The 27,492-nt window shown below is 42.9% G+C and overlaps 1 protein-coding gene and 1 long non-coding RNA gene across 6 annotated transcripts in view; one reads left to right on the top strand and one right to left on the bottom strand.

The window, feature by feature from the left end:
- DGKI (diacylglycerol kinase iota) overlaps window positions 1–27,492 on the top strand; it is a 287,790-nt gene that overhangs the window by 252,204 nt on the left and 8,094 nt on the right. For all 5 annotated transcript variants that reach the window (XR_010592257.1, XM_008171112.4, XM_065565893.1 and 2 more), the window contains 3 exons: window positions 2,105–2,130; window positions 21,976–22,013; window positions 24,528–24,648. Coding sequence is in view for 4 of the 5 variants with exons in the window: in XM_008171112.4 (XP_008169334.2) it covers window positions 2,105–2,130; window positions 21,976–22,013; window positions 24,528–24,648 (185 nt within the window). In the remaining variant the exon portion in view is untranslated. The remainder of the gene's footprint in view (window positions 1–2,104; window positions 2,131–21,975; window positions 22,014–24,527; window positions 24,649–27,492) is intronic.
- Window positions 18,314–27,492, bottom strand: part of LOC135975342 (uncharacterized) — a 54,948-nt gene continuing 45,769 nt past the window's right edge. Inside the window, exons 2-3 of the long non-coding RNA XR_010592274.1 lie at window positions 24,473–24,538; window positions 18,314–18,440 (exon numbers count right to left, since the gene is read on the bottom strand). This is a non-coding gene — a long non-coding RNA (uncharacterized LOC135975342). The remainder of the gene's footprint in view (window positions 18,441–24,472; window positions 24,539–27,492) is intronic.

Raw genomic sequence — 27,492 nt, forward strand, 5'->3', positions numbered from 1 at the left:
GTGATAAAATTGTGTGACTAAGAAACAAACAAAAAGAATAAATGCCTGAGATTGGGCGAAACCACTTCGGCAGGTGAGGCATCAAGATAAAACAGCTGAGAATTCTGGTGAAGGTCCTATCTGTAAATATTTGCTTGGTTATATCTTTCTAAAGAGAGAGCGGAATTGCACCTCTTGGTATCTGCCATCCTACATCACTTAGCCTTTTATGTTTGCAGAATTTTATACCTTACTGGGGACATGTGGGAAGAAGGGAATACACTGTGAAAGGGACAATTACTGCTTAATGCTGTGGGGCAGTTAAAATGTTTAATATTTTGGATGCTATCCTCTGGGTTACGTACAATCTTGCCATGTTGCATGGAAATTATTGGAATGGCAGGATATACCAGCCTGCTTGGCTGAAGAGGACATGGCTAGGATGTTTCAGCAGCAGTCAGAGTGTTTAACAGTAGCAGCAGGTTGATTAATTCTGATCTATACAGATACACTGGATATTGGCATGGTCATAATCTTCATTAGGCAATCTGTTTTTTTCCTTTATTTTCTCTAATTGAGTGTAACTCTTTCCTCTCTTTCCCTGCAAAGCTCTTCTTTTTAAAAAGTAAAAAACAAACTTCATTAGGGAAGTTTCCTTCTTTCCTCTCCATCTTTCATGTTTGCGCCTATATATATGCCTATCTGATTCTGATTCGGATGCCCTATAGTTATGGAAGGAGATCGTGACTCCTCCCTCAATTTCTTTATTCCTCTGAATTCAAAGCTTGTACCCTTCTATCCCCACTTGTTACTCTCACACACATACTCTTTTTGCTCCTGGTATGTTTTCTGTCCCCCCACCCCCTCCCATGAGATGCTTTTTTGACTCCAGCTTTGATCACTTTGCTTGCAATGCTGACATTTGTTTAATCTTGCTAATCTGTCATGTTTGTGCATCAATGTAAAATTAAACTATGCCAGAAAGAAAACAGAAGCCTTACCATGCTAGCAGCTAGCTCTTGTGTTATCTTGGCAGCAAGAATGTGCATTTACTTTAAAGTCATCTTGTAGGAATGGCTCAGGTGATGGCCTGACCCACCATACGCTGCCAAACTGAGTTTAAATAGCCAAAGCACATCCAAAATTTTTTGCACTTGGCTAACCCCAGCCCTGCTGCCCCGTGCTAATATGTTGGGAGAAAAATGAAGTACAGTACTTTGCATTAATTTATGTGTGCTATTTTTTATTTTTGATCACAGGTGATGGAGGGTAAGATCTTCAGCTGGTGTACAATGGGATAGTTCTGCTAATGTAAGGCAAGCTATCCTAATGTACATCAGCTGAGGACCTGACTAGCTGACCACACTTCATACCTCGTCACTCTTGGAATGTTTTCAAACCTTTCAGTCAGTGGTTGTATATCCCCTCAATCCCCAGAACCCTGCCATTGAGTTGTATTATACGGTAGTTAAATGTATCCAAAGTTTCAGCAGATATATTTCAAGGGCTCTTTATTATCTAAACTTTTATACATTGCTCCTGTTAAAATGCTCCCATCTTCTGTGACTTACTGCTAGTGCTTTTACACTATTCCCTGCTAGGAGAATCTGGGACTGTACATTCTGTGAGTTCTTCTGCAGCCATTCCTCTTCCATTCCCTCTAGCAACCCGACTTGGGCAGCTCTCCAAACAGCCAGCACTCCTTCACAATTCCCTGCAGTGACACCTGGTGCGATTGAGAAACTGCTTCCTCACTATGACCATTATTCCTCAGATATTTCCAACCCTGACACCTGCTTAGAGGTCCCGAGACTTCCCCCATAGTTAGACCCTACAGAAACTCTTGCTAAGGGCTGAAGTAACTATGAGCTGCCTCACAACCAGCCCAGAACTGTGGTAATATTCCATAAGACTGTTCTGGCTGGGAGGCCTTGCTCCTGAAATAGCTTTGAGTGCTCCCTTCTTGTCACCCCTCTTACAGACATTCTTACTGAGAGAAGCTGGGATTGGAATATCTCAGCTCCCTCATATCCAGCACGCCTGCACCATTTTCTAGGGTGACACTGAACCCTGTCTGCAGCCTTTTCATCATACAAAAGATTGACTGATCTTTGTTTTCTTCCAGGCCACCCGTCTCTTCAGAAGATCAAGGTAAGATCCTGTTTTATTTATATTGATGAAGGATTAAAAATGGAACAGAAGACCAGTTAGGAAGCTGTGTTTGTTAATCCCTGTGATGGAGAATAGCAACCTTGCAAAGATAACACTTTGATGTTCATATTTAGTTCATCTGTGACTTCAAATTCATATCGGTTAAAGTTCAATGTAGTAAAAGCCAAGTCTGTGTTTAGGTTTTTACCCCAAATTCTGCAAAATGAATTTTGCTCAACTAAACTTGAGGCACTAAAAGCATTTGCAGTGTGATTCATGTACCTCATCACCACTGGGGCTCAGCCTAGGGGAAGAAATGTACACGCTCAAAAGAGTTTGCATGGGTTAGGTGATGCTAAACTATTATGACTGTTAGGGGAGAGGCAGCATACACTAGAAGGTGAAGAGAATGAGTACATTTGGTTTTTGCTTTCAAGCTAGTTTGGACTACCACTAAAACCAGTTTGGTGGTCTTGTATGTTTGTTCTGTCAGAACACCTATGGGTTTTAGCACAATTGATGGTTCCCACATGTAAGAATCCAAGGTTAGTTGCAGGTGAAGATACATTCATTAATAGAGTTGCATGGGAACCCAGGACTGGAATAAGGGGATGTTGCAGGTCAGAAATGAAGTGCATTGGCAGAGCTGCATGGGAGATCAGGAATGGAACAGAAAGAAGTGTTACAGGCTAGGAATAAGTTCATTGGTAACTTGTGGGGTTACAGGAATAATGTCAGTTAGCACCAACTACTGGATTCTAGCCAGTGCTGCCTGAAAAAGAACTGTATTGTTTATTAGTTAAATTAATTGATTGAAGACTGATTCTCAGATACATAAGGGCTTCTTTACACAGTTCTGACAGTGTAAAGGGCCCTTGAAGTGGGAGTAAATTACCAGTGCCAGATTCATGAAAAGGGGCCTTAATCTAAATAAGAATCAGGCTGTCTGTGTGTTTGTAGTTCTATTTTAAGCCAGTACTAAACAATATGGAGATGGAACTTCTGTATCCCTATTTAGAAAGTGTAAAAGAGCCACTGAATGTCAGTCTTTATCCATATTTTTGACATTCTAACAGAATTGGTTTATTGTGTCGCATTGCATTACATTATGATTTCATATGCAAAATCATGCATGCTACTGCACCCACAAAACCACTATGTAATTCCATGCATTTAGTGTCATGCTCAAACAGAACTTAGTCTCTCCTGTTCTATCCTGAAAATATTTGGCAAATAAAGTAGTTACCGGGGTGACATCATTTGCTGAATTACCTCGGGAGATTTGTACACAGTCTTGGGGCACAAATGAAGTGAGTTTGGTAGTTTTCTCTGCCTGCCAGTGCATATACTTCATAAGATAACCACGCCATTTCCCACAGTGCAGGACAAGTGTTAGTCACTGCTCAACAAAGGCCCAGGACTGGAATAGTAAGGAGTGTTGCAGGTCAAGGCTGAGTGCATTGAGAGAGTTGTGGGAAGGTTAGATTTGAGAGGCATTGACTCAGTGTTGTGAGGGCCCACAACTGTAATTAACAAGGGATTTTGCAGGGCACCATTGAAATGCATTGGCAAAACAGTATGAGGAAACCTTGTATAGCACCCAGCTGCACTATACTTGGTTCTAGGCAGAACTCTTAAATCCAGCAAATGCCAATAAATTGACACACGGCCACAAATAAGTATTAAAAATCTCCTTCATCTTCTTGAAATGACATCCCAATAAAGAAAGTGCCCCCTCTTCCCTTCCCCACCACTCAAGCTGGGAGTATTGGAGCCTTGCAAAATTTGAACACCATCCCCCTACTCCCCAGTGCTCAGGAGAAACATTACATTTTAATATGGTGTTCTGGGATCTGGTCTTGAACTACTTGTCAGTGGATAAGCTCATCAATGATTAATTGCACTTGCTTATAGGTTTTCCTTGCATTTACTCTATTAATGGAGCAACAGACATTGTATGGTCTGTTTCTTTATGATCTTCTAAACTTTAATCTCTAATAGTTCCCCATTTCCTAACTCATTCCTTTCTCCTTTCACTGTTTTTATTGTTTCCTTCTTCCCACAAATACCTCTCACCTGTGCCTATGTGATCAGGGTACAAGTCTTCATTTTGATCAGTATCCTTAAACGCTCCAAAAATTTAAAAAGCCTACTTTGAAATGGAGCATTAAAGCCCCCCACACGCTTAACTAGTTAGCCTCTGCCTATCATACCATAGTCTTTACAAGGTTCTGTGTGGTGGAAGTGGAATATCTATTTTAATTTGTCAACACGAAGCAATGGAGTAAGTTTAGTTTATCTGCATCTTGCTTGAAGCACAACAGAATTTTTATGCTCTGTTGCCGCTTTGGAGGAGAGGCTGGATGCCCTGGACACATTCTTAACTCACTGTACAGTCCTAAATGTATCAAATATTGGAAGGCTCCCAAGTGGAATAACAGATGATGTAACTTCATAAAAGCCATAAATTCAGAGCCAAGGTTGCCATTCAAAACCCATTGTGGCTAAGTATTGCAGCACCATAGTAGGTAAGATTACTCACTACTCTGAGAACCCTTTTCTAAATAGTGACTGTGGGAGGGTCAAGGACAGAGTTTAATCCCTTCACTCTGTATTCTCTGGCCTTTATGATTTTATTTCAGACATTGAGAGGTATATTTTCACTAAAGTGGGATTCCAGGATTTAGCTGTGTGACTCTCTTTCTTAATAGTCAGCACTCAGCTATATGCCCATTCATCATGTTGAAAATATACCTCTCAACAGTGCTTTAATGCTGTTTCTTTTAATAACCCGATAATGTTTTGAGTTGCACAGTGGGGCTTGATCAGTTTCAGAAATGTGTTAACGGGAATGGTAACATAAAGTATGGGCCCAATTTTAAAAGTAGGGGGCAATACTTAAATTTCTCCCCTTTGCATAATCCTGCATCTCCCTAGCACCTTGGTCACTTTCTAGTAGTACCTCAGAACTGGCTTTCTGATGGCATTGCATCTTGGCTGTTACTGAGATGAGGTGCTGTCTTTGGTGTGATCCATCTCCTGTTTTTACTTCACATTTTGCCTCTGATCTCTTCTTTCCCTCTTTAATTTCCATTCTTATTTTCTTTCCCACTATTTTCCTTGGTACCTCATGTCTTTGCCATCCTTCCACCTCCTCACTGCCATTTCTGTCCTTTACTTGTCCTTTCCCTTGGTGATCTATGCCATTCTAGTCTGTATAGATTCTTGTGCCATCCTCCTCACTTTGGCATTTGTCCTCCTCCTCCATCCCCACATTAAATGATTCTAGCATGAGTTTCAAGCAGAAGTTCTAGTGTCTGTACTATTACAGAAGTGCTACCAGTATCTAGTTCTGAATGCAAGTAGCACTTCTATTAATCCCTACTAGGACAATGCATCATGCTGTCTTCAAAGGGAGTGGGGATAAAGCACCATCAGTCTGGAACTGTGCATCCAATGAATACACAATGCTCCTTGTTGTGGACGCATGTTAAAGGCACCTTTATCAGCTACAACATAGGACCATTTAGTTCTTGCCCCAGAAAGGGAAACAGTGGCTTGCAATAAAAGTGCCTCCTTAAGATCTTGCAAGGGACTGCACAACCGCTGTAGGAATCTGACACGCATATTTGAACCATACACTTTGTTTTCCTATTTTAAAAAAAAGCCAGGTGACTGTTCTTACTCCCAGGCTATAGAGTCATTCTCATGTTTGTGCTCTCTCTTTGTCCCAGATGACTGTGAGAGAGAGACTGACTCACTCTATAGTCTGGTGGTCACAGCACTCACCTGGGAGGTGGGAGACCCAGGATCCATTCCCCCTGCTGTGGGGACTCTATCCAGAGTGCAATAGCTTGAACAGGAGAGACTGAGGGAGCCCCAATCAGAATATCCCATAGCTCAGTGATTAGAGCATGCAGCTGACCAATCCCTCTTCAAATCCCTTCTCCCTCTTAGGTGGATGGGAGACTTACCAGGGTCTCCCACATCCCAGGTGAGTGCTCTAGCCACTGGGCTAAAAGTTATGAGGGAGGTCCTGTTGCTGCTGCTGCTTTGTGTGAACTCACCTGAGGGGCCCAATCTGGTAGGCAGCCTCTGAGCACGTTTATTGTATTGGGCCCATCCCACAATGTAGGTGTCTGAACACCTGTTTTCCCCTGGTTTGTGAATCGCTCTGGGGCTTAGGTGGGAGATAAGTGTCTGAGTGCCTAGACTGAGGTGCTGTGCGCATGCCCAGAGCCAGAAACATAGGCACCTAGGGAACTTTTACTGCAAAAATGTAGGCACCGAGTGAGTTTAGGTGCCTACAGAGTTCTGCGGGAGTTTTGCATATCACAGTAGTTCCAAAACTGGGACTTAGGCACCTATCTCCTTTGGTGCACGCAGGCCCAACGCTGTTTAGTCACTATCCACCTGAGTCAAATTTTGACATGGAGATGACAAGTTTTGTATCCCAGTAATTGTCCCTTCATTTAGTTACCCCTAGTGTTGCTCAATCCTTGAAAATTGTGCTTCGCCTTTTTTTCTTTTAGTAGGCATGACAACACATTCTTTGCTGCACCAGCAGCATTTCCAGTGAGCTATTATTTTGAAGTTCACCTCTTTTCTTGGGAGTAGGTTCTGCGTCCACAAGGGAATAGGACATAAATGGGAAATTAATTAAGATGAGAACAATAGATTGAAAAGAGTTTGGAGCCAGTTTTCTTAATGCACTCTAATAATTATTTGTGAAGGGAGAAGATAGAGGATGATTTTCTGTTTGGAAAGGCGTATGGAGACACTAAAAAAAAAAAAACTTTAATACCCTGGCAGGAGTTCGTTTTTAGTATCTCCCGATCTGGACTTGCTCTCCGCAGTGTTTTCAGGCTGGCTGATGCTGAGTCATTTAATGCTGCTTGTAACAGGGTAGCATCCCCTTAAGGGCTGTGGCTAGTCAACCCTGATTATAGAATGAGGCATACCTAGAAGAGATCGTTGTGCTTCCCCTATAAAGAGCAGCAGGACGCTGCAATGAAGGTGAGAAGAGGAATAATAATAATAATAATTAATAATAAATACATAAATAATAATGATGCTCAAGGATTAGAGATCTCTAAGAGTGAGCAGGCTTTAGAAGAGAGTCAGGACTGAGACTCCAGCCAGACAGGGCCTAGAAAGGGCCTGCCAAAGCAGGAAAGGCCCTAGACAGAAATGCCTACGAGGAGGAGGAGAAAACTTTGGTTTGTGTGGACTTTTGGATGGACTTTATTTTGAACGTTTGTTAATTTAATAAAGCAGAACATAAGAAGGGATGGGAGTGGACAAAAGTGTTTTTTGAGTTTACTGAACAGTCCAAATGGGGACACTGAGGCAGGCTACCTGTAGTGAGACCTTAGGCCATTAGGGGGTGCATGGGAGGTGGCTGGCCCTTCTACATGTTAGGAGTGTAGTGGATTTTTAACAATAGGTCTTTGAATTAGTGTCTAGTTGAATAATCTGGATGCTTTTAGAAAGAGTTGCAAGATGTACCTATTTCCCCAGGCCTTCCCAACTGCCCCTATGCCTGAAAGACAGCAGGTGCTGCCTCCCAGGGATGGTGTCAGTACTGTAGAGAAGTGATGCAGAATGCAGTGTGGGCACCAGCACCGTCAAATGAAAGAAGCTTCCTGAACTATAGAGAAAGTAGATCCTCTCAGTGGCACCTCACCTAGGCTTTAGGAGGTAATGAAGAACCTCCTGGAAAAGCAGGGGTTTATTGGGGGGGAGGGGAAGGTACTGAAGAACACCCCAACACTCACCACCCTCATCCCAGACATGTCTACACTGCATCTGGGAGCGAGCCTCCTGGCCCGGGTCTACAGACTTGTGCTTCCTGGGCCTGTGCTAGCATGTTAAAAATAGCTGCGCTCCAGCTCAAGGCAGAACATCAAAGCAATGTCTGCACAATTATTTTTAGCAGGCTAGAGTGAGCCCCACAAGCCCCACAGTGGACCGATGCAGTGTAGACATATTCATTGAGGCCTGGGTGGGGGCTGGGCTGAAGAGGTTCCCAATAGTGCTTGCACGGTGGGAAGGGGGTGAAAAGCTCGTGGCTGACTTATATCCAGGAAAAGCAGGCAGTTATGCAGAGGATTCTGCATATAGCTATTGTGGGAGGGAGGAAGGGAAGATGTGATTGATTTTTCTCTTGAGGGTTAGCAAGTTGAATTGATTTCTGCAGGAGCAGGAATGGGGATGGGGCATCGTTAAGTTGATTTACTGATTGAGTCTGTTTGAGTCAATATGTTGTTTGGCTAAGGTATTTTTTGCTTTTGGGGGTTGCATCTGTGACTTTGAATTGACATATCAAAACAATCCCTCTTCAGAGCAACAAATCAGTTCAGGCTAGGGTCTCCATTCAGGCAAATCTTTACCTCTTTCCTCAGGCCTTGGGAAAGAGACTCCTGCCACCTGGTTCTTCACCCACCTCACCGTATCTCAGGTGGACCTGCAAGGAGATTCTTCACCCTCCCCCCAGCACAGGCCTCCAGGCAAGAGGGCCCATTGCCAACAAGTTCTTCAGTGCCCTCCTCAGGCCTTGGTTAGGGTGGAGGGGGTCTGCTGGGAGGTTCTCCAACGGCTTCCACAGGCTGCTATGGGGTTACGGATTTCTGGGAGGAGCTTCTTGCCTCAGGCAGGGGTAGATTCTTCCTTTCCCTGGGGTCAGCATCCACAGTCCGTTTTTGGCTATTCTTCAATGCATCCCAGAACATAAAGAAAGTTGTTAGAAGCCTGTCACTGTTCCTGATATCCTCGTATCCCTGTGGGCCCATCCAAGCCTGAGCTTCACTCATTGGGCACCCCAAGTTTGGTGTTAGTGTGCAAAGGGATGTTCGCTTCAGGAATTCTGCTCCACTTTTAACTCTCCTGGTCACATTGAGCAGAGAGTTGTGTAAAGAAATAAAATAAAATCCCAAACCTCTTAGTGCTGGTAAAACTGGGCTGGGGGCAGGGAGGGAAGAGAGAGGAAAAGCTGTGCTTTGAATGCCAAATATTCTCAAAAGAGTGATCAATGGTTTCACACAGCTCCTACTGAGAGGCTGTAGACTTCAGGGTGAAGTCGCAGCCATTCACATAGCAACAAATTAAGATGTCTTGGAATGCTTTCTCTGAACAAATCAAAGAGAGCACGGCAGGGGAGGCTCCTGACTGCAGGTATTTATTTTGATTAATTAACCACTTAGGGAAGAAAGCGCTCATATATATTGTTCTGAAAGTGTGTCCCTGGCCAGCCCCAATCGTCTGTTGCTTGGGGAATCAGAGTTCAGAAGTTGAGCTTATTCCTTAATTCTCCAGCTCCACAGAGGCTGGGATTGTACCTGTAGCAGGAGGAAGGGCCTCACATCGCTCTGTCGGGGCCCCTTGCAGCTGGCTCACGAGTAGTATTGATCTTTCTTAAGTATTTCCAAGGTGCTTCTCATAATAGAATCCTATATAGATTCATACAGAAGGATGGAGGGCCAAGAGGGAGACATGGGTAGCCTTTCTGAGAAGGCAGGTCAGGCCTGGTTAGTATTAGGCCTCAGAGTGACGAGTAAAAGAGAAAAATTGAGGTAATTTCCCAAATATGGCTTATTTCTTCATCCCAGAAGCAAGTATATGACCAAGGCACACATTGTCAGAGTGAGAGAATATCCAGATTTAAGCAGAACTCAGTGATGGAAAGTCCTTAACACATGGATTTTTTTTTTGTCGCTCTTTCTGACAGTGAGAAGTGCCTCTGCTTAGGATCCGATCACAGGGCCAATGTTAAAAAAAAAAAAAAAAATCAACAGGCCTGCAAAAAATTAAATGCTTGAACTGGTTTGCAAATTGTTTAGGGTCATATTCTCTACTGATGAACAGTTACTCACTGAGTATTGACAGGCAGAACCAATGCACAGCAGGGCCAGAGGTCGGGTTGCAAAGGCCTCTGGGGAAAAGAGAGAAGAGAGGCCTCTAACTTCAGTAGGACTGCTTGTGTGAGCAATTGCCCACTGATGTGAGTAAGGGGGGGAATGGTCTGGCCCTTAACTTTCTTTGCTTTCTGTCTTTTTTTTTTTTAATAAAAAATGACATTGTTTAATTATTCTGCTTAAAGTTCTCCCCTTGCCAAAGTAATGCCATTCTGATAAAGTGCCTAGATTTAGCCAGCTAAAATCCTCCTGGTCTGCATTCTGGCTTGGTCAGCAACATTTTCCTCCATTTCATCACTCCTGAAAGTAACATTAATTGTTCCTGTCTTGGTTTAAAAAACAAATAGCTTTCTAGGATACAGTGAAGATGCCAGCCAGATGGTACTGTTCTTCTTCACACAGCGCACACAACTCCCCAACTGTTCTTTGTTTCTTGGACCATTTACACAGAAGGTCCTTCTCCTTCATGGTCATCCCTTCCTTTGCAAAGCTGTTTGGAATTGCCCCATGCAAGAAGGGAAAGCATCGCCTCACCATCAGCCAGTCAAGTACTTCCATTCCTCAGCCATCCCTACACTCTGATCTCAACACCAGCTGTGCTCTACAGGAGCGTTCCAGGACAGATTCTCATTTACACTGCTAGAGCAGTGTAAATGGGTGTAAATATAATTCATAACCATTTTAAGACCCTTTTATACTGCCAGAGAGGTGAAAAGGGGCCTTGGTATAATTGAGAATCTGGCCCTTCAGTTGTACAGCAAATGCGTGTGGCAGGATAGTGGTTGTTTTTATTACCTCCCTATTCTAAGCAAAGGGCTTGATACAGTCTCTTGTTTGAATCTAAAATGTTAAAAGGAAAAAGATTTGATACGTATTTATAACTACATTGAGCAATCGATGCTTTTTACATATTAAAAGTCTTGTATTATTCCCAAATTAGTTGGCAGGTGCACTGAAGCCTGTGTTAGCCCTGGCCTTTAAATTGCTTATGAAGATGATGGTTTCTTAGCTAAGAGGCAGCCACAAACATTGATGAGAAATTTATACCATTGTGTGCAATCCAAGTTGCAGATCTTATTAAAATAGGACTTAGTCACAGGACTGACAAACTGCAGAAGTAGAATGTTCATATGTACTCATTTGCATGTACAAATGGGTTAGTCAGGCATGCTATTTTACAGGATTTACATATAAAAATGGTTGCTTTGTGCATGGATGTTTTTTGTTTGAACAATTATAAAGGAAAATTTAGCCCTGAGAGTGCTGAGAGGAGCAAATTAGTGTGTCCTTCACTCGGCAAATGCTATGCACCATTATAGCAACAACCCACAAGAAGCAATTCCCTAGCTGGCTGTTGTTGCATGTCTTTGGTATTCTTACCCCTTTTTGGTCTGAGGAGTTAGCCAATATTTGGGGCTTTGCTGGGTTGTTTCTGTTAGCAGGTGAAATTGATTATATAAGTTAGGTATTTTTTGTTCAGTCCTGTTTATTTACAAAGAATGTACACTGAACACTATAGAACCAAACAGAAAGCAGTTTCCTTGCTCAGAAATCCAAGTCTGTGTTTCTAACAAGTACTGTGTCCAGTAGAATCTCTGTCCCTTGGCTTCCTCTCAGGGCCACTCTCACCATTGCTTCTTTTACCTTCTGTTGGCTTTCTGCCTCTCAGGGAATGTCTAACCAGCTATGTAAGCCTAGGATTAGTGGGACTTGAGTCAGCTGGCCATGTCAGGGAACCCTGGGCTTGAGTGTCTAAATTGCATTTCAACCCTAGTGCGGCAGGGTGGACTATGTCCAGAGGCCCCTTGCTGGAGGCCTTGTGTCCCTGAGTCATTTTGCCCCAGAATAGAGCAGCAAGAAGTCCTCCAGGCAGTCTAGAGTGGCTGCAGAGGAGCAGCCAATAAGAGGGGCTGCTGGAGTGACCAATAAGGGGCCAGAAGGGCCAGATAAAAGGCAAGCAGCAGAGCAGAGCTTTCAGTTTTTGTGGGGAGCTTGATGAGGGAGGACTGGGTGTAGGGCTGGTTAGAGGAACAGTGGGACCACCGAGTGCTCACCAGACAGAACCGAGTCCAGGAAAGGCTGCTGAAGACCAGGTGCCTGGCTGGTGGAAAGAGCAGCAGGGCCATGAGAAGGTCAGTGTGGGCAGGCTGAGCCTGGGGGACTGAGCACAGAACCTGGCCAAATCAGATGAGGGTACCAAGATGGGCCCTCCTGGTCTGGTTGCAGACTGAGCCCAGGGAAGGCTGTGGAAAGGACTCCAGCCAAGGGTACTGAGATGGCCCCAGTTGGGTTGTTGAAGAAGGCAGTGCCTCTGGGAAGAAGCCTTACTGCTATGGCCCCATACTATTGCCAGGAAAATAACTAGAGTGTATACCCTGGAAGGAGGGACAGTGTGTGCTGCTCAGCCAGAGGGCTGAGTCGCTGAACACCTGCTGAGAGAACCATCGTTCGCGAGTGTGTGTGTGTGTGTGTGTGTGTGCTCGTGAGAGGCAGGTGCCACCCCATAGTAAGAATTGAAAAAGAAAAACAGGCTCACATCCAACCAACCAAAGCAGTGCCGCTGGTGAGAGGTGGCGGCTATCCTGCTGAAAAGCACTGTGATTGCAGGCATATCAGCCAGAGAAGGAGGATGCTCATGAGGGGTGGGTGCTCACCCTGTTACACCTAGGTTAAGGATTTTCTGACCCATGCTTCAACTTAGGGCTCTAGCATCCACAGTGCAGTACACAGACCTGAGCCAAAGTAACCCTATCCCAGAATGCTTAGTGCTCCTCCCCATGTTAACACTTTAGCCCTATGAATATGCTGCACTGTGGGAAAACTCTACTGCCCACCCTATTTCTTAACTGTGACAGTACTATTGATGGGACTCGGGTGCTCATAAGGAGCACATGAGTACATAAACTGCAAAATTAGCTCCTTTAAGAACATAAGAACGGCCGTACTGGGTCAGACCAAAGGTCCATCTAGCCCAGTATCCTGTCTACTGACAGTGGCCAATGCCAGGTGCCCCAGAGGGAGTGAACCTAACAGGCAATGATCAAGTGATCTCTCTCCTGCCATCCATCTCCATCCTCTGACAGACAGAGGCTAGGGACACCATTCCTTACCCATCCTGGCTAATAGCCATTAATGGACTTAACCACCATGAATTTATCCAGTTCTCTTTTAAACGCTGTTATAGTCCTAGCCTTCACAACCTCCTCAGGCAAGGAGTTCCACAAGTTGACTGTGCGCTGTGTGAAGAAGAACTTCCTTTTATTTGTTTTAAACCTGCTGCCCATTAATTTCATTTGGTGGCCTCTAGTTCTTGTATTATGGGAACAAGTAAATAACTTTTCCTTATTTACTTTCTCCACATCACTCATGATTTTATATACCTCTATCATATCTCCCCTTAGTCTCCTCTTTTCCAAGCTGAAAAGTCCTAGCCTCTTTAATCTCCCCACATATGGGACCCATTTCAAACCCCTAATCATTTTAGTTGCCCTTCTCTGAACCTTTTCTAATGCCAGGATATCTTTTTTGACATGAGACCACATCTGTACGCAGTATTCAAGATGTGGGCATACCATAGATTTATATAAGGGCAATAAGATACTCTGTCTTATTCTCTATCCCCTTTTTAATGATTCCTAACATCCTGTTTGCTTTTTTTGACCACCACTGCACACTGCGTGGACATCTTCAGAGAACTATCCACGATGACTCCAAGATCTTTTTCCTGATTCATTGTAGCTAAATTAGCCCCCATCATATTGTATGTATAGTTGGGGTTCTTTTTTCCAATGTGCATTACTTTACATTTATCCACATTAAATTTCATTTGCCATTTTGTTGCCAATCACTTAGTTTTGTGAGATCTTTTTGAAGTTCTTCACAGTCTGCTTTGGTCTTAACTATCTTGAGCAGTTTAGTATCATCTGCAAACTTTGTCACCTCACTTTTTACCGCTTTCTCCAGATCATTTATGAATAAGTTGAATAGGATTGGTCCTAGGACTGACCCTTGGGGAACACCACTAGTTACCCCTCTCCATTCTGAGAATTTACCATTTATTCCTACCCTTTGTTCCCTGTCTTTTAACCAGTTCTCAATCCATGAAAGGACCTTCCCTTTTATCCCATGACAGCTTAATTTACGTAAGAGCCTTTGGTGATGGACCTTGTCAAAGGCTTTCTGGAAATCTAAGTACACTATGTCCACTGGATCCCCCTTGTCCACATGTTTGTTGACCCCTTCAAAGAACTTTAATAGATTAGTAAGACACGCTTTCCCTTTACAGAAACCATGTTGACTTTTGCCCAACAATTTATGTTCTTCTATGTGTCTGACAATTTTATTCTTTACTATTGTTTCAACTAATTTGCCCAGTACTGACGTTAGACTTACTGGTCTGTAATTGCCGGGATCACCTCTAGAGCCCTTTTTAAATATTGGCATTACAGTAGCTATCTTCCAGTCATTGGGTACAGAAGCTGATTTAAAGGACAGGTTACAAACCATAGTTAATGGCTGTCCCAATAGAGCAGTGGTCTCCAAACTGGGTGGGTGGGGAGGGAGTGCCAGCTTCCCTCGGCCCCCAGCTGCAGCTCCCCCCAGCCACAGCTCCAGCCTCCCAGGGGTCCCTGGAAATCTGTGGAGAAGTTTTGGGGCTGACTCCCACTCACTACTGAGTTTTGGGGCGGCCAGGCTGTTGGGGGTCATCCCTCCCTTCCCCTGGCTGTGCTGAGCCAGGAGCTCTGCCAGTCCTCATCCCTACAGGGCAGCTGCTTAGTCCCCAGTCCACTTTCTGCTCCCCAACCTTGCCCTCCTTAGGGCTGCATGTACAGGGATACCCAGCCAGCGTGCACCAAAATCTGGCTGTGCTCTTGTGACCAGGAAGCAGCTCTCTTTGCAAAAAGCTTCTTCTGATCGATTTCCATTGAAAACCCTCCAGGGTCTCTGATAGTATGCTTGTAGACCAGTGTCTTTCTGATTTGAAATCTTAGTGAATTCGGAATGAGTCTCCTAGAGGTGAGCCACTTGCTGTGGCTTTAACTAAACACTCCGATTTACAGTTTCAGAATTCTGAAAAAAATCAGCTGTCTTACCTTTCTGGTGTTCTCTGCATTGTAATATATGATTTCCTTAATTATCCAAGTAATTATGCCAAAGAATAAAAACAGTTGCTTTTAAAGTTGTTACAATTTGAAATGTACATTTCATATGTAATGTACATATGTACCTTCATTATCTGTTTTATTTATTGGCAGGGTTTTTTTGTACTTTTTTTTTATAAAAATTTCTAAAATAAATTAAAATATTGGAGAGAGAGAAAGTTCTTGGTAATTTGGTTTGTAACACATAACCCAATATAATAGTCAATTCTACATATTATTGAATAATATTATGTAATTTCACTATTTCATATTCAGCTTTCATCGTATCTGAATCCCTACAACCACTGAATGAACAAAGCTGCTACAATTAAGTGGCTGTGTTTACAGAGAAAAATGATATATTTATAAATTACAACCTAAGTAGATCTCTCACACACTTGAAAATTTCTCTTTCTGACAGAAAGAGAACTGCTATAAATTGATTGCTATAAAGCTCAAGAAAAGTCTTCAGTCTCAATTTTGCATATTATTATTTAGTATCATACAGGTCCTTAACTGGTAGGTAAAGTCCAGCCAGGTAAAAAGAAAACACCACATTTCTGACACTATTCAGTTCAGCTTTTAACTTTTGAACATATAAAACAGTAATTGCATTCAATTTTTAAGTTTATGAATTTCACGCAGGCTACAACAGCAGTCATGAGTTCTAGGTTGGGAATTTTCTGGCAGTTAATGATCAAAGTTAAATTTAATAACTGCCAAGAACCTGAACTGTATCACCTTCTGCAGTCCTGTCATACCTTGCAAGGTTGGGGCAAGTCAGTATTTCATGGTGAAACTTTCAAGGAGTGCCTGAAGTATGTCCTGCAGGAAATGGGGCTGGTGAGTAAGTGTTGAACACCAGCATGGTATTAGAAGGCACTGTGCTGCTGGAGTACAGTCTTTCATCTCAGAGGATGAAACAAGGTCCGGATCATGTGTCATTAAATATTTCATTTCACTTCTCAAAATAGTTACAGATTTTATCTACCTTGATTTTCTAGCCAAAGTTTAAGTAATTAAATTTTGCCTACACTGCCCCTGTAGTTAGACATGGTAGTCTTCCTTTGCTGCTGTATAATGCTATTTTGTCCCAGAAGTGGTTGCATTTCAACCAGGGATAAAATGATCCATTTATAGAATGGGTACACTTTGAAATTTTCATTGGTTTGAAACCTTTCCAGGGATATTTCCTAGTTCTATAATGAGGAATTCCACTAGGAATGGTAGAAGCTTTCAAAATGATACAAATTTTGAATGGCACCCAGTGCATATTAGTTTGGGTGGTGGTGGTGGGGGGGGGGGTCCAATGGAGAGAGGTGCCTTTCCGGTCCAGAGCTGGAAAACACTTATGCCATGAGTAGTAACTTTACTTGTACACGCAGTCCCATTGAAGTCAGACTGTTCATGTGAGTAAAGTTACTCATGTGCACATTGGCAGGGTCTGACCTTAGAACTGTAAAGTACTTTGAGTTGGTTGATTTTCTATTCTTACTGCATTATCAACTGACAATTTGTAGACTTCTTTATTTATACTGCTGGTATTTTTTATTTATTTAATGAATTAAAGAGATGCTGCCAAAGTCTCTAGGGCATTGGTTTTGCCTAACTCAGTGACCAAAAGTTATTACCATACGACAACCAAGGTATATTAAATGAATTGTTGGCTATCCATTTTATAGTACATGGGTGGCCCTGTCTAAACACAGCACCATTGGCAGTCTCTGCAAAGAGGTCAAAGGTTTGAAGAGGTATGGAATATGAACTATCCTTGGTGCCCAATCAAGAGAGTTGAGACCTATTGAGAAGGCAGTCTAAGGAATCTAGCACTACTGCAGACTGTGTGCTTGCCAATTATGTGGATAAAGGACTTCAGTCTCCAGTTCTGTCTATCTGGTAGCTTTCATTTGCAGTAAATTCACTTACTCTCCACCCCCAAAAAATAAGTAATAAAACATTTCTGTTACTCATTGCAAATAGCCAGCTTGGGAAGGATCAAGAAAATAATTACTTGATTTAAATGTTTATTAGATCAAGTAATTATTTTAGACTCTTTAAGACCTGAAGGTATTTTTTGGTATGATAAAACAATTGCATAATTCATGTTTTGTACTACACCAGTGACAAACATACTTTGCTCAGAACAAATAAAATCGTTCTCACATTTGTTTTTTACTTTTTGTCATTGCTTGTTAATAGCTTTTTCATTTGATTTTTGCCCTTTTTTCGCTATCACCAATACCATATGTTTGCTTGCTTTGACCACCTATTTTAAAAGTGGGTGAATTTATTATTGTGGTGTCGTCGTTGTCATCATCATCATCATCAATATCCTAGCACACAGAAGATCCAGTTGGGTCTGGGACCTCATTGTGCTAAGCTTTGTACAGACATGTATGGGCCCTGCCCCAAAAAGGCAACTACCTCTACCTGTTCCAGTATTCTAAACTTCGTGGCATTCTGTGTCACAGCACTGAATTCTTATAATTCAATCCATTCACTATAGCAGCAGTTTTGTTTTTTGGTATGTATGTGTGTATTTTATTATCTATGCAGAAAGATTTTATTCTAGCAAAGCACTTAAGCAAGTGCTTACCTTGAACTATGCAAGTCTTCCCATTGACTTCCATGGGGCTAGTCATGCATCAAGTTAACCCCCTGTCTAAGTGTTTTGCTGGATCAGGGTCTAAAAAAGAGAGAAAAAGATCATATAAATTATTCTTTGTGACTGATAGCAGTCCACATTCAATAGTCAAATCACAACACAATAAAGGAGGAGCCACTAGCCAATCTCTAGTTATTGAGATTTGCTGGGAGATGGGTTTGTGCGACTTCTAGGAAACTTTGATTTACACCTTACTCTACCCCTTATCTTTTCAGAGTTGTAGCCATAGGTAGTCATCTTGGTTCGAATGGGATAAAATATATCTTGCTTTTGGAAAGGAACTTTAAGGCAGCACATGTTGAAATAATGGGAAGTGTAAGACAGCTTGGAAATGGTATCACCAGTCATTCTTCGATTGCTGGGCCATATGTGTATTCCACACGTGGGAATGCGTGCACTCCAGTGCCCGAGTCCAGAGATTTTAACAAGCAATGTCCATTGGCTTGCAGATGTGCAGTACAGTAGATCTTCTTATGCTTCCAAGTAAGGGAATAAGAGGCAGTGCAGGTCAATACCCACTCAGGCCATGAGGCAGTAAGATGGTCCTGCATTGGAATCCAGTGTCCTCCTGCTTCAGCCTTTCAGAAAATCCTGTAAATAAGATTATAAATAGTTATTCTTTTAGCCTAGTACAGTTAATTTTTAGTAAAGTTAATGTAGTTTGTTTCCCTGGACTTAGGATTCCCTTCCCGCAGTCGGGGACTATGCCCAGAGTCCTGGGCTTCAAAAACTGCATTCCTGCCCTAGATCCTTCTCCATCAGCAATGAATACCAATGCGGCCTCTACTGTGTCGGTGAGAAACATTTAGGCAAAGTCTATCATTTGTCGCTCATTTCCACCAAGAACTCATGAAGCCAGTGAGCTTTGCCTTAGAAAACACTTAATGGAGAAGCCACTCTCCAATCCAGGCTAGGGAGACCCCTCTTTACATTGTCCTCACCAAACGAGCAGTACTCTCCCACCCCTCGAGCATGTGCTTCAAAGAAGAGCTCTTGGTCTCTAAGTCTAAAGACTTTTCCTCCAAGGCTTTCCATGAGAGCAATGGATGCTCTCTTGGCACAAGGACAGATCCCCATCGAGGACTGTCCATAAGAGACACGCTCTTCTTCTTTGGCATCAATAATCCCCTCTCTTCAAGAAGGAATATGGTTCGTGAAGGACACATATTGTCATTTAGATATTCAGCCCTCCCATAGGCGGTTTCTAAGGCTTATGGTGGGCTGGGAGCAGCAACAAATAAACACAAAGGGCCAAATTCTGCTGTGTTGCACTGGTATAAATCCATTGAAGACAGAGAAGAAACACTGGATTTAAACCAGTGTATGTGAAAACCGAGTCTGGGGCACAAAATTGTATTTTCCCAACTCTGGCTCTTATCCTTTGCTTTGTGTCTCCTTCTTTACTTAAGAACTTTGTGCTGCTGCCAGGTGATTTACGATACCTAGTTTGTTAACTAGTGCTCACTCAGAAACTGCCTTAAGTGCTGCAGGATAAATATGAACTGTGATTGTAGCACTGCTTTCCAAATTCAGAACTCTGCTGGGTGAAGTTTTGCTTTTCCCCACTGCTACACAGCCAGGGGATGAAGTGAGAAAAGGTCCCCAAATCTCCTGCACAAAAATGTGCTTTCGTGTGCTTTAAAAGAAAGAAACATTTGTTGGTTTCTCCCCTGTCTCCCCTGCAGTGTTTAACTCATTTGTGATGTTATTCCTGGAGTTGTAATGAGCTCCTTGTGGAATAGTCACCATGGAGGTTCCAGTGCTGTGTTTGCCAGATAAAATACTATGGTATTGTTTTTCTTATTCTTCCTTTAGGCCCTGATTCAGGAAAGCATCCTTATCCAGACAGCACTTAAGCATATCCTTAACTTTACACTTCTGCCTAAAGTTAAGCACATACTTAAGTGCTGTTCTAAACAAAGATGGGCTTAGGCACTTACATGCTTTTCTGTCTCACGGGCCTTAATAACATTTTTTCCAGAAAGATTAGTTCACTATTGATTTTTGCTGTATATGTAATGCTAAGAGGAGGGAAAGGAAGGAGAAAATAGCTCCGTGGTAGGAAACTTGTATCACCCTCATTTGTGGTTACTTACTGCCCAGAGAGTGTAGAAACTCTCCTGTGAGTTCTATAGTTCAGCTATGACCAAAATACCTGGAACTCTGGTCTCTTGCCACCCTCTTTTCTTGTAATCTGATTAGGAATAGGGGGAGGCAGTATGAGGATTCATAGATTCCAAGCCCAAAAGGGACCATTGTGATTATAGAGTCTGATCTCCTGTATAACAGAGGCCATAGAACTTCCCCCAAATAATTCCTTTTGAACCAGAGCATGTCTTTAAAAAATATCCACTCTTGATTTAAAAATTGCCAGTGGTGGAAAATCCACCACAGCCCTTGGTAAATTGTTCCACTGGTTAAAAACAGTGGGAAGAGAAAGTGACTTGCCCAAAGTTACACAGCCCATCAGGAGCAGAACCAGGAATGGAACCCTGATCCCCAGTCTAGCATCCTAGCCACTGGCTCCCAACTAATTGTCTGTATTACAGAAGTGCCTAGACACCCCAAATGAGACACTAGTTTCACCTCCCTGGCCACACAATAGCAGATCTAAAGGTAGCCATCCTGCAGCAAAAAACTTCAGGACCAGACTCCAAAGAGAAACTGCTGAGCTTCAATTCATTTGCAAATTTGACACCATCAGATCAGGATTAAACAAAGACTGTGAATGGTTAACCAACTACAAAAGCAGTTTCTCCTCCCTTGGTGTTCACACCTCAACTGCTAGCAGAGGACCTCACCCTCCCTGACTGAACTAACCTCGTTATATCCAGTCTGATTCTTGCCTGCATATTTATACCTGCCTCTGGAAATTTCCATTACATGCGTCTGATGAAGTGGGTATTCACCCACAAAAGCTTATGCTCCAATACGTCTGTTAGTCTTAAAGGTGCCACAGGACTCTCTGTTGCTAGTTTCACTGTGATCATCTAGTCTGACTCCCCGCATGCCTCTCCTGACCTATAAATCAATGTGGCCTACTGGGTAGGGTAGGGCACTGGACTGGGAGATCTGGGTTCTAGTCTCAGTGCTTCCACTGACGTGCTGCATGACCCTGAGTATCTTACCTCTCTGTACCTCCATTTTCCCTCCCATCCACTGTCTGTTTATTGCAAGTGCTGCAGGGGCTGTCTCTTATGATGCGTTTGTGCTATGCCTACTAGAATGGAAGCCTGAATCTCAGTTGGGGTGTCTAGGGACTTCTAAATAATTAATAATGCTCTGCTTTCCCCTTTGTTTATTTCTGAGTCTTCTGCTATCCACTACTGGGACTGATTGTTCATAAGTATAAATCTTGAGAGGATCCCAGGAAGGACTTTCTTTGCATTCAGTGTTGGCCTATCTGTGCTCCCATTTAAGTGAATGGGAGTTTCACTGTTGACCTCAGTTGGAACAGAGTTAAACCAATGCTGCAAGCACATTGCAAATGACCTAACATGTCGTAAGTTGGGCATTCAAAAATTGAGGTGCACAAATGGAATGGCCACTTTTGAAAACATTGGCCTAAACTTTTGGTAGTGTTTGACACAATATTGTTTATATTCCCTCTCCGATTCTGTAATGTTTGCCAGAGGGTATGAGTACACTGGAACTGGAAGGGGTGATCTCAGCTCAAGGAGACCCCTATACTAGCTCTGATAAAGCTCATGTGGTAAAAACAGAAGTGTAGCCACTGTGTGGCATGAATTGCAGGAGGGACTAGCTTCCCTGAATATGCACTTAGGGTCTTGGACAGGATTGTCCTTGGGGTGGCTAGCCCATCCCACTGCTCATGCTGCTGCAGCTACATTTCTATTTTTAGCACACTAGCTTGATCAGAGCTAGCACAGGTACATCTGCTTGAGCTGGAACTTGCACTTTCAGCTCCAGTGTAGTCATACCCAGAGCATGGTTCTGATGATTTAAGGTTGTGGCACTAGAATGCAAGCTTGTTGGGGCCTGGGGACCTTGCCTCCTATGTATTTTTAATACTGTCAAGCACTGTGCTCATCTGTGGAACTATGTAAATAATAATTATACTGGTGTCCTTATCCCTGATGTTAGTCTTGTCTTTTGTCTTTTGCAGCACTTTTACAAGCAGTAATAGACGGTGATCTTCTAAAGGTAAGTACAGCAAGCTGAGTTTCTCCCTCTTCTCAGCTATTTGAAGCTGTGAGGGACTATGAGTTATAGTCTACTCCTCTCTCAAAACATAAACATGCTGCTGTAAAGATTGATAGCCAAATGCCACTTGCAGGGTACACTGAATATTAGAGGAACAATAGCCAAGTGAGATATGATTGAAATTCAAGTGGATAGAATCTGGTGTTATACTGCACCTTTCATATTCCAGGAATCCCAAAGTACTTCACAGAGCAATGGGTTGATTACACAGTGAAATGATTATGTAGGCAAATGCAGTGCTGAGCAATACGGTATCACCAACCCAGCCTTTCACAATAAAGCCTGTTTTACTGAAAGGGGAATCTTGGTCAGAACACCGGCGTTGTCCCCAATTCTCTTCAAAGAGTGTAAGGATATTTGTAACTTCCACCTAGACAACTACAAAGGTAGGAAGAAGGGACTTTGCTTTAGCATTTCATGACCTGATAGATGACACTTCTGATAGTTCATCAGTCTCTGCTCCCTTTGCACTGCACTGTAATGTCAGTATTAACTATGAACCGAGTTCTTCTGATATTCAGAAGGGCTTGAAACCCAAGAAATCTTGGCCCAGCCCTAAGTGTCAGCTATTGGGAACTCTCTCAGGAAGGAGGAAAGGGGGCAGAGGGAAAGTGTTTAATTCCTATAAGTGTGAAGCTCACTTCTGACAATTGCAATTCCTATTTTTCAGCAGCTAAGGGTGCATTTACGCAGTGAATAAAAACCCCATGGTAATGAGTCTCAAAGCCCGAATCAACTCACTCAGGCTTTTGGGGCTAAAAATAGCATTGTAGATTTTCCTGGGGGTAGGTCTCACAGCCTAGGTTCTATTTTTAGCCCTGTAGTACAAGCCCGAGTCAGTTGACCAAAGCTCTGAAACTCGCTACCACTGTTTTTGTTTGTTTGGTTTTTGTTTTTGTTTTGCTTGTTTTGTTTTGCTGTGTAGATGTACCCTAAGTGGTTGGGATTTGCAAACATGCCCCTGAATTTGGGTGAGTATTGTGACTAACAATTGCAACGTTAACTGGAAAAAAAGCCTTGAAGCTATCTGAAAAAGTGGCAATTCTGTTACTCCTGATCTTTGCCTATTGAAACACACCTCTGCCCCCACTATCCCTCTGGCAACAGCAGTAGCAATGATTCACTGTAACCACCATTTATTCGTACAATATTGCTCTTTCCCTCATATCACATTCTGTTCTGAATTTCACAGCACAGTTTCCCCATCCCTTAAGGCTACTGTAATTTATAAGATGCAACGCTCCCTTGAATCTTCTCCAGGTGCATCATGACTTTGTGTCATGACATAATAATATCCCGTTGTCATAATGCAATCTCAACACTGTTTTCTGTAGTGTGTTTTACAAATTCCCAAAGCGTGCAGCAACTTTAAGAAGCAATCACCTGCTCTTTCCTGCCTTCCCAATGCGAATCTTCCCCTACAATGAGATCCAAGTAGAAAAGTGTGTGTGTGTGTAATATATGGATAAGGAAGTAGGAGGTACAGCACCTGATCTCTGGCATGTTGGTTTCCTTACAGAGGTTCAGATCTTCTCAGGGCAGCAGTAGGAAAGGCAAGGCAGGAAGATTTTGGGAAAAGACCCAAAACCTAATTCTTAAAAGCTTCTTCCCATGATATCAGTTGCAAATACATACAAGTGTATTTAGGAATGATCCTTTGGTGCTTAGGGCCCCTACTGGCTAAAAATATACATGGGAATATACATGAAAATATAAAGAGCAATTTACTATTTCCAAGCAATATACAGTGTGTACCCAATCCTGAACACATGGGCCATTCACAAATTCATTTACAGACTGTAGCACCACCACTGTACTAACATGTATTCATACAAACACACAGTGATCCACCCCACCACACATCTGAACAGGGCATAACCAAGACACCCACATGCACATAAACTCTGTATCTGAATCTCTGCAGATGGACTTGGGGCATAAGGCACCCAAACTACAACTCCCATAAGGCACTGTGTATTTCCAAATAAATTTTTGGGGGTTTGGCTCAGTTTTGTTGGTTTATGTGTGTTTGTTTTTTTATCAGAAAGTTGAAATGTTCCACAGAAATCAAACACTTTTTGGTGAAATGTTTAGTTGAAAACCCAATTTTTCATTAAAATGTACAAACAAACAAAAATCTCAAATAATTTCAATGATTTTTTTTTTACCAGCCCTACTTGCAAGCAATAATTCATCTATAGTATATCACCAATGATCCAGTGGTCAGGAAATGTGATTTGACATTGTTAACTCACTGTGTTTTAAGCCTTGCTAGTTTTAGGTCAAAAGCCTTTGCTGTGCATTGTAAGGGCCTAAAAGTTTGGCTAGTGGTTACCACCTCTCCTTTTTAGCCACCTGCTAGCAAATCTGACAGTTAATTTACCTGCATGTTTATTTACCTGTGCACCTTGTCCTACAGTTTTCTTGTCCTCTTCCTGTGCATTTACATTCCAGTTCATAGAATGCTGTAAGAGAGGAGCTAATCTGTTAATCCAGGGACCTGACCACTGTTCCTTGCTTCACCATGCTGCCAAGACTGGGCACCTTGAAATTGTGAAATACATCTTAGAACATGGTGAGTAATTGTGTGCAAACCCACACAGAATCACATTCCATGAAGTGTCATTGTGGTAGAATAAAAGTTTACTCAAAACCCCTTACCAATCTATCCTCCTGCAGCATGTTGCTATGGATTTGGAAGAAGTGTTGAAGCTGGCCCTAGATAAGGGGGAGCAAGTGAAGAGTATAACAGGACAACTTTGTAGGAGATGCAACATTTTCCTAGATTATAAAACCAGAAGGGACTGTTGTGATCATCTAGTTTGCTCTCCTGCATAACACAGGCCATAGGACTTCCCTGAATTCTGTAGTTTCCTTCATTGATCCCTCTCTCCAGACTGCCTCTCAGAACACACCTGGCCTGTGTACTTATCCCCCATCCCTCCCCAATATTTCCCTCAGGCACATCTTGCATGTGTGCATCCCAATTGAATTCCAGCACAGTTAGACTTATGTGAAGACTCAAGTTGAAGTAGTAGTTGAAGCTAGAACAGGAAACTCATGAGAAGGAGTTGCCTCAGCTAACAGAGAAAGTGTGAGGAGGCTATGACAAGAATAAATTAAGACAAACCATAGCATTGAGCAAACACCAGCCCTGTTTTCACCAGTGTGGCAGGAACCCTCTGAAACCTTTCTAGATCTTCTTCCTCTGGGTGTCTCAGCTGCCTTGTTTGTGTAAGTCTCTGGGGAATCTGACTGGGAATTGGCAATGCACTAATGGAGGTCCACTTGTTCTCTCCACCTGCATCCAAGAAATTAATAAAAGTCATTTCTACACAGGACACTTCTCATTCTTTGATAATCTCTCTGAGCCAACTTGCTGAAGGTTCATCAGTGTAATGTTTTTGCTTCTCTATGGTACTTTAAAATGTAGATTGTGCCCCCTAGCACCTTATCAGTATTCAGAGCATGAAGTGTATTAATCCATGATTCAGATGTTTTCTGACACTTCCTAATATCTTATGCTAAATCATTTTAGCTAATGTCCATCCTTTCTAATGTGAGAAGATACAGGAATGGTTTTTATCCCTGCTACTGCCTCAATCCCTGCCCAGTCATGTGCCTCTATAGTATGTCTGCTGCCTATGCACTCTTGGATATGGCTAATGTTAATGGGAGTCACACTGCAAAATACCTTCCAGGGTATGCTGCTGAAAATCCAGCACTAAATCATATAGGGAAAATGTTCTGAATGCTAAAAAGGATTTGGCAGAACTTTTAGATTCCTCACATTGAACTAGGGAGGTGAATATAATATGATAAAGAAAAGGCAAATCCAATCCCATGTTCTCAGAGGTAGGGAAGGAAGAATAAGGAAACATTAATGTGAGGAGGCCCTTTGTGATGATGGGCATATGCCATCTTCAAACACACCAGTGTCGTCATGAGGAGAAGCTGTTCCATGTTCTGGATCTGAAACACTTCAGATGTTAAGAGAAAAAGTCTCAAATTAGAAAAATCATAGGCTAGTCATATAAAGATACTGTTATGCAATGCTGCAGTGTACTTATTAGTGCGCTAGAACAACCCGGCATAGTCCCTGGAATGACAATACAGGTACAAACTCAGTAGGCATCAGAATCACATCTGTTTATTGCTGGAAGACAAGTGTGATGGGGTATGCAGACCCCATACTGAGCAAGAGGGGATTAATGAGAGCCTGTGGGCCCAATCAGCCCCATCCTGTTACACCTATGCAAGGTGTCAAGCCTGGAGGAAGGAGATAAAAGAGGAAAAGCCCAGTTCATTGGTGGCTGGCTGAGAGAGGGAGTAGATATCTTGAACTAACCCTGTGAAGAAAGCCCTAGCTGGGGCCAGAGACTGCCTTGAAGCTGCCTGGAAGGAAGAGCCAACTGGAGCTAGAGCCTAACCAGAGACTCCTATGGGTCATAGCCCCCTGGGGAAAGGTACGCGTGGTGCAGGACGTCTGTTTCTTTTGTTTCTCATAAGTGGTTTGGCTCTCATTTGTTTTGGGACCAGCAGAAGAGTCAGCAGGGTAAGAGACTGTGAGGAAGGCCTAGGTACAGGCCATGGTAGGAAGCAATCCAGAGAGACAGCAGTGGATCTCAACAAACAGACCTCATCTGCTTCATACAGGGTCCCTGGCCTGGAACCCAGAGTAGAGGGTAGGCCTGGGTTCCTCTATCAGCCTACCTAGGACAGGGGCATGAACACCCCAGAGCCTATGGCTGACAAGCCCCAAAAGCCTGAAGTTGGGTAGAACCTCTGGTGTGATTCTGCCAGGCCATTGGGCTGTTGGACTCATGTTTCCCCAGAAGGCCCAAGACTAAAAGTGACCTGGCTGGATGGCCAACTCACAGGAAGAAGACGACCACCACAGGACCAGGTCACTGTCAGTGGGGGGCACCAAAGGAGGAGGAGAGCTGCTACACCCTGCCTAGCCAGGAGAGGATGCACCTGCAGTGAATAGACTCTTCTACAAGAGTACAGAAGCAACACTTTGCTGGCTCCTGGCATGGCTGTAACAAAGAAGTTTTCTTCTTTCCCAGAGGCAGGAAAAACAGATACAAAACCCTCAACTTCCTCCCAGAATTCCCAGAGTCAGGGATCCTTCCCATATGGGTGGAGACACACCCTTTAGAAACTGTGAGTGTGCCAAGTAATGCCCAATCATCACAGTTGCTCTGTTACACTACAGAAATAAATCTGTTAGAAGAGCTAATCTCTTAAATAATCTAGTTGAATTTAACTGGGAAAGGCTTAACCAGTTCTGGTGGGGAAAAATAACCTCCTAAATCTTCATCTATATTTGGACTCAAACCTGACCTTGATTCTTTATGTGGCACTTCTGAAATATTTAGCCTTAACTAATGAGAGGAGAATATGTGCTGGTGATTCT

Source organism: Chrysemys picta, chromosome 1 (genome assembly GCF_011386835.1).
Source record: "Chrysemys picta bellii isolate R12L10 chromosome 1, ASM1138683v2, whole genome shotgun sequence".
Lineage (NCBI taxonomy): Eukaryota > Metazoa > Chordata > Testudines > Emydidae > Chrysemys > Chrysemys picta.